Source organism: Danio rerio, chromosome 7 (genome assembly GCF_049306965.1).
Source record: "Danio rerio strain Tuebingen ecotype United States chromosome 7, GRCz12tu, whole genome shotgun sequence".
Lineage (NCBI taxonomy): Eukaryota > Metazoa > Chordata > Actinopteri > Cypriniformes > Danionidae > Danio > Danio rerio.
Genome location: NC_133182.1, coordinates 75,049,344 through 75,057,500, shown reverse-complemented (window position 1 = coordinate 75,057,500; position 8,157 = coordinate 75,049,344). Strand labels below are relative to the sequence as shown.

Below are 8,157 nucleotides of genomic sequence, written 5' to 3'. Positions count from 1 at the left end.
TAGCCGGAGGTACGTATGGCTGCATTTCATTTTTAAGTGAACGCTACGGGGTGGTATGATGCCGTTCCTCTTCACGCTTACCAGCTGACCGCTTACATCGTGCGGAGGGCTTTCCCGCCGCAACCAGTTTGTCCATTTAGCTCGTCGTGTACATCGGCGAAATCGAGACACAGAGAAAAGCTGACCGCGACAACGACCGGCTTCGAGTCTGGGGAAGAGCGCTTCTAGAAATCAGGTAAGAATCCAGAAAACAAAGTGAACAAGTTCATAACAGGGTGAGAACGTGGTAAAATTCGAAAACGTGGTAAAAATTAGACGAGGGCTTTTTTTTTTCTGGACGGCTTTTGTAAATCGTCGGTTGGGTTTAGGGAAGTAAGTGGGTCCGCGGATCAATCAGTAAAATTGGTTGGGTTTAGGAAGGAGGAGGGTGGGCCAGTCGATTGGCTGGTCGCCCAGTCAATCATTCAGTCAGTCAGACAAACGGTCGTTCGACAGCGGCCTCTGATGAGTTAATGTGAGAACAGCGCGGGCGGGAATGGCACTCGCGAGAGAAATTTGAGAAACGAAAAAGCGCACAAAGCGGCCTCTCGTGGATTGGCAAAAACAAAAACTGCAAAAATAAGTAACTCCCGGGACATATTTAGCAGTCTCCAGAAACGTCCACGGAGTTAAAACAAACCACTGTTGTCCAGTGTCTTGCCTAATTAACCTGACTTGCCTAAATTGCAATTTAAACAGTAGTATCTTGCAAAATAGCAAGTAAAATATTAAATACTATCAACATGGCAAAGACAACGGTAGTTAGTTATTAGTGAATAAATATTATGTAAAAAATGTGTAGACAAAAAAATTTTCTCCGTTAAACAATGCAAATGAAATGTTTAGAAGAAGTACAAAAAAGTCACAGGAGGGCTAATCATTTGGGCCCTATCATACACCCGGCGCAATGTGGCGCAAGGCGCAACGCAATTGCTATTTGCTAGTTTTAGCTTGGTGTAAGAGTTGTTTTGACGTTTTCCGCCACGCTGTATAAATAGCAAATGCATTAGCGCTCATATGTGCGCCCATAGGCGTTCTGGTCTAAAAATGAAAGCGTTCTGAGGCGCATTGCTGGCGCGATGCTATTTTGAGAAACTATAATAGATTTTTTCATTAGACCAAAACAAAGCCGGTCTAAAGTCGAGCGCAGAGCGCGTTAGTTTTGCTCCTCGCTTACACACTGCTTAATACAAACAAGATGTAGAGCAATACATACGCAAATATCTTTACACATGAAAAAGATTTAAAATATTAAGGATATATATATAGGATATTATAAAGATATATATAGGATATAAATATAAAGGAATAAAATATTTAAAAACATATTATTTTCCAGCCTACATAAATATAAATACCACTGCCTTCATGCCTTCTTCATCTCAGGAGGCTTTTTCAGTTCTTTCATAACAATTCACTTTTGTATAATGTTATTATTATTAGCAGTATTATTTATTATATCCATATTCATATTTGTTTTATTAAAACAAGCTTAGATTTGTCCACTTGTCTGGTGTCAGACCATATGGGGCACAGCATGTGTATTAGAATACAACTCAGCTTTTTGAGCACACTTCGTTATTATTGTTCATTTATTTGTTTGCTGGAAATTAGAACTGAATTTAGAAATAGTTTTGAAACAAATCTTTGTACTTAACAAATGAAATTAATTATTTAATGGCTAATTGATGTCTGTGTGTACAAGGTTTCCCTATCCACGAGAGCGAAAGTAGATTATGAGATGCCTCATCTCTCATTCTCGTGCTGTAGATGCTCTGTTAAACTGTTTTCTTGCTAGTGAAATGCTCCGTTTTTCCACCTACACTTACTTTGCGTCCTGTAAATAGCAAATGCGCTTATGGTGCGACGCAACGGACTCTTAAAGGGAATGGGGGATGAGACTCTGATTGGTTTATTCTCAAAACACACCTATAACTCATTAAGAAAATAAACACAACCATTTTAGACCATGCGCCACGGCGCAAAGCGGATTTTTCCATGCTTAAAATAGCCAAATTGGGTTCTGACACGACCCTTAAAGCATTTGCGCCCTGTGCTATGCGCATGGACCATCAAAATAGAGCCCCTAGTCTTGCTGCTTGTTCAAACTACTTATTTAAAGAGAGTTGAAAGTTAAGTTAACTTAATCAATTTGTGTTGGGACAACATGAATGAATTGTGTGGAACCCAGTATTTTTACAGTCCTAGAATGACTTGTGGGATCATTTTCAGCTCTGGGGGAACTATTTCATTAACAGCACACAAGAGGTGCTAACGCTGCCCTGAAGAAGACTTTCTCAACTACCTAAAAAAAGAGGTGCTAACAGGAGTGAAAAGTTCCTTTTACCCAGGGTTAAAAGTGGTGTTTAGAATAGCGATAACCCGTGGTTACAGTAAGTGCAGTGTGAAAAGTCCTTTAATAAGACACAAGCAAAATTCTGAAGGCTGCTGCTGTAGAAAATCAACAAGCTGACAGGATGACTTTGAAAGAGGTTTATGACTTCAAAACCACATTAGCACGATTTAATTGACTAAAGTGAACAAGGTTGTACTTTGATAGTCATTGGCTGCTAATGTGATTTAGGATTTCCAAAGAATATTCTGAAATTATGTCTAAATGAGCGAATATAGGGCGTCACGGTGGCACAGATCGCCTAACAGCAAGAAGGTCACTGGTTCAAGCCCCGGCTGGGTCAGTTGGCATTTCAGTGTGGAGTTTGCATGTTCTCTCCATGTTCGCGTGGGTTTGCTCCGGGTGCCCCCACAGTCCAAAGACATGCGCTATAGGTGAACTGAATCAACTAAATTGGCCTTAGTGTATGTGTGTGAATGAGTTTGTATGGGTGTTTCCCAGTGTAGGGTTGCTAACAAAAGAGCAACCGCTGCATAAAACAAATGCTTGCACTATATACTGTTCTATATCTGGTTTGCACTCAATGCCATATGCCCTTAATGTCATTGTATTGTATTGTTTACCAATTTTTATTCTTTACGTATATTTTTAGACTACATTTTATGTATAATTGTATTCATTGAAAATTCTTAAAACTCTTCTGTTTGTATCAGTATTATATGTTTGAGAGTAACGTAATTTCGATTCTCTATATATCCTGATCATGTGGTTGAATTGACAATAAAGCTGACTCTAACTTGACTTTGACTTGAAAAGTTGTCGGTTCATTCCGCTGCGCAGACCCCTGATGAATAAAGAAACTAAGCCGAAAAGAAAACAAATAAGCAAATATAAAACCAACGTTAACTCAATGTGCCAACTGAGATAAAGCTGGCTGTATATTCGCACAATTCGTTCAGTAACTAGTGTCTCTAAATTGTTCACAATGCTACTATTCGTTCTGACTTCAAGACGTTAATATGATTTCCCCGATTTTAAATTAGCAAACAATACAAATCTGAAATTATATGATTATATAACAAATATATATATAACCACACTAGTGTATCAGGATAAATATTTCTGATTCCCCAGCCCATCCCACCATCACAACATTGAGCGTATGTCTGCTTACATGTGACCTCCTTTTCTGCAGACTCACCATCTTACAATTGCATGATTCTTCACATTTATTTTCAATCACACACACACACACACAAGCAGATCCAGCTACAAATCTCCCAAAAATCTAGTTCACATATTGGTGTCAGGTATTACATCACAAGCTGTCAATCACACTCAGAAATATGAACTGATCGATTACTGTGTATCTGAATGAAGCTATAGTTGCAAACACAAATCTCGAAAGCTGTTTTTAAGCTAATGTCTATCACCTCAGCAAAACAAGACGACTATAATTAGCCCAAAAGATGAAGGATGCAGGATGATGAGCATGTGTTTGTGAATGATCCATGGCAACGTTACATCACAACCTCCCGAAAATGAAGATGAGTTTCTGCAGGGTCTGAATAACATGACGATTTGAACAGACATGCTTTGATTTTTGTATGTTAGCTCAACATCCTCATTACTACCTAACACACACACATACACACGCACATTTAACGTTACTAGTGTGTGTTTATTATTTATAAAATCTTGTAACATCTGTAAATATGCTAGTTTTGCTTGACTTACCCATCTGGCTAGCGTTTGTTATAGTCCAAACGGTCTCGGACAGTAGTCTCTGGAGGATTGGCTGTGCTGGTTGTGTCTCGAGGCGGGTACTGGATCGGTTTTGGTTCGCTTGTCAGACAGATATCCGGGCAAGGCCCACCTTAACCCACGCTGCTCCGGTGAAAACAGCCTCTGGAGCTCCTGGTGTGCCGGGGAGACGCATACACCCGGGACAAACCCCTCTGTGTGATAGCGGGGATTACGTAATATTTTTTAATAGGCGACCAGGACGAAAGCTCATGTGCATCAAAATAAAAAAATCCAGGTTCGCTTCAGATATACTTCCTTCTAGTGAGCAAACCGTCTGGTTCTCTGCACAGCAGACAGACGAGAGCGCTGAAGCCCCTCCTTCCTCGCAGCTCATTGGCTTGTGAGAAGTGCAGCAGGTTCTTGTCTGTGCGGTGATTGGTATACTGGGTTCTCAATAAAAATTTCAAACCACGCCCTCTAATGCTTTGATCGAATCTGATAGTTATGTTACAACTCAAATGAGAAATGAGAAGTGTGTGAGTCGTTTACGCGAATCGGTTCTTTGGAACAGGGCTGCAAAAATGAATCGTTTGTATAACATCAGTGTATTACTTGGTAAGTAAAGAATTAAACATACACAAAAATGATTCGTTTGTATAACATCAGTGTATTACTTGGTAAGTAAAGCATTAAACATACACAAAAATGATTTGTTTGTGTAACATCAGTGTATTACTTGGTAAGTAAAGCATTAAAAATACACAAAAAGGCCTAATTTGTGTAACATCAGTGTATTGCTTGGTAAGTAATGCATTAAACATACACAAAAAGGCCTAATTTGTGTAACATCAGTGTATTACTTGGTAAGTAAAGCATTAAACATACACAAAAAGGCCTAATTTGTGTAACATCAGTGTATTACTTGGTAAGTAAAGCATTAAACATACACAAAAATGCCTAATTTGTGTAACATCAGTGTATTACTTGGTAAGTAAAGTGTTAAACATACACAAAAATGCCTAATTTGTGTAACATCAGTGTATTACTTGGTAAGTAAAGTGTTAAACATATGCAACAATGATTAATTTGGTAAATAAAGTGTTAAACATACACAAAAATGAATAATTTTGTTAAATAAAGCATTGAACATACACAAAAATGATTAATTTGTGTAACCCCAATGTATTACTTGGTAAGTAAAGCGTTAAACATACACAAAAATGCCTAATTTGTGTAACTTCAGTGTATTACTTAGTAAGTAAAGTGTTAAACACACATAAAAATGATCCATTTGTGTAACATCAGTGTATTACTTGGTAAGTAAAGCATTAAATATACACAAAAATGCCTAATTTGTATAAGATCAGTGTATTACTTGGTAAGTAAAGCATTAAATATACACAAAAATGCCTAATTTGTATAAGATCAGTGTATTACTTGGTAAGTAAAGCATTAAATATACACAAAAATGCCTAATTTGTATAAGATCAGTGTATTACTTGGTAAGTAAAGCATTAAATATACACAAAAATGCCTAATTTGTATAAGATCAGTGTATTACTTGGTAAGTAAAGCATTAAACATACACAAAAGTGCCTAATTTGTGTAACATCAGTTTATTACTTTGTAAGTAAAGCATTAAACATACACAAAAATGAATCGTTTGTGTAATATCAGTGTATTACTTGATAAGTAAAGTGTTAAACACACATAAAAATGATCCATTTGTGTAACATCAGTGTATTACTTGGTAAGTAAAGCATTAAATATACACAAAAATGCCTAATTTGTATAAGATCAGTGTATTACTTGGTAAGTAAAGCATTAAACATACACAAAAATGAATCGTTTGTGTAATATCAGTGTATTACTTGATAAGTAAAGCGTTAAACATACACAAAAATGCCTAATTTTTGTAACATCAGTGTATTACTTGTTAAGTAAGGCGGCAAACATACACACACATATATAAATATATAGTTAGCTGTTTATATACTAAAACTCATTTATTCCTTTATTCATTCGTCTTGTAAGTTTACTTTCAATGAACTCACATTTATACTCATGAACTGGTGAACTCTATTGTTACACACATGTAGAAAACAGTACTGTAGGTATGAGTGTCAACTAGTTTTAGTCACACCACTCACTGTATAATAATATGGCGCCCTCTGTTGGATAATTGCAGTCTTACATGTAAATAAACAATGCAATTTTTCCTTGTAATTCTGTAACTGTGCGAGCAAATATAAAATTATAAAATGTAACTACGATAATAAATTGATTTATCATTTTATAATAGTTCTAATGTCTGATGTTTATGGCCTAGAACAACTGCACATTTGTTAATGTAATTGTTTATTAATTATTAATGCAATTCCCAGAAATTGAACAGATTTTTGATGGTATTATTAGTTTTCTCTGGTATAATCTAACATTTTTTATTGGCTCAAGATATGTGTAAAACTAAACAGCAATAAATAAATTGAGGGGAAAAAAGTGTTGATATTAAACATTTAATATTTTACCCCCATTTATTTTCTATATAAAAAATTATAGTCAGGACAATTTCAATAAAAAAAGAAATGTTTACTGTTTTGGCCACATTGTCTCAGATCTATGATCTCCATCTGCTTTGTAAATATTTTTACCTATTTATAATTAATCTTCACGATTATTCATTTCACATATTGATATAACTTACACAGATTTTATTATACAATATTGTATAGGTTAATTTTTAATAATTAATTTAAAATAATTTTTACCATATTTTCTTCTATATATGTGTAACTTTTAAACTGATACTCAAGGGTTAAAAATCATCTTGTGGTATTTAATTTATTAATATTTTCCCTTCTCCTTCTCTATCACCACAAAGCATCATCATTTTCTGTCTACAAACGTAACAACTCTTTCTGAAGGTTTTGCAACTATCAAATCTAACCAATCAAATAGTGCACAGTTAAATTAACCATGATATGTTCTGTATAGTTAAAAGGTGACTTTTATTTTGTTTTTAAATGTCAGGAATTTATGTATTTATTTATTTAAAAATTAATTGCCTGTCACAATTCATGGGAGGAATTTGTCAAAAATAAATAAATAAATAAATAAATAAATAAATAAATAAATAAATAAATAAATAAATAAATAAATAAATAGCAAAACAGCATTCAGCACAGGGTGGCAGTATCACACTAGAGCAGACGCTTTCACTGAAAAAATATAGATCTTCTGTATAATCTACTCTGCTACTAACCACTAACGTGTTTAAGTAGTGTGAAACTATTGACTAGGTGTGTTTCAGTTGTTAATAAAATGGTATTTTGACACACATCATTCAGGCCTGTAGTCAGCCTGGTAAAAGGGGTGCTTCTTTTTTGTTTTGTTATTTGTTTTATAGCTTTGAAACATTACATAAAGTATAAATACAATAATTCAGATATATGCTATATCCAAAAACATTACTATTGTTACAACAACAACAACAACCAGAAATGATAATGAAGCAAAAACATAAGAGGAGAAAAAAAAGTAATAATAATAAAAAATAAAAAATTGTTACAAAATACTTCTATACATATAAACAAAAATAATAACTTAGGATACAATCATCGACTACAGCGGGGGATCAGAACTAGAGAAAAATTCCTTCATGAAATCTAACATTAAATCATTATTTTTGTTTTTAATTTGCATTAGAGACTTTTTCAAATTTTCCATTTCTGAAAGGGCTGCTTCTTTTTCTTAAAATATAGACCTTTTTGCAGTCATTAGCCTCATTTTCTATCTAATTATGAGGTTTAAAAACTTTTTAAGCACTATTTTTTGCTGGATTAGCTTGTCAGAGCTTAGCATTTTTGATGTAGGCTACCAAAAACATTTCCTAAAGATTTAGAAGACAAAAAAAAAAAAAATCAGAGAATCATATTTATTTTTTTAATATAAATTTCTTACATCATATATCATTAGAAAAAAGGATGCTGTTCAAGTTTTAAATGAAAAAAACTAGCCCA

General features: G+C 34.5%; 1 protein-coding gene across 4 annotated transcripts in view; it reads right to left on the bottom strand.

Moving 5' to 3' along the window:
* Positions 1-4,503, bottom strand: part of rap1gds1 (RAP1, GTP-GDP dissociation stimulator 1) — a 72,320-nt gene extending 67,817 nt beyond the window's left edge. For all 4 annotated transcript variants that reach the window (XM_073907558.1, XM_073907560.1, XM_073907559.1 and 1 more), the window contains exon 1: positions 4,130-4,503. In XM_073907558.1, the coding sequence (XP_073763659.1) occupies positions 4,130-4,133 (4 nt within the window). In that variant the 5' untranslated portion in view covers positions 4,134-4,503. The remainder of the gene's footprint in view (positions 1-4,129) is intronic.
* Positions 4,504-8,157: the final 3,654 nt, after the last annotated feature.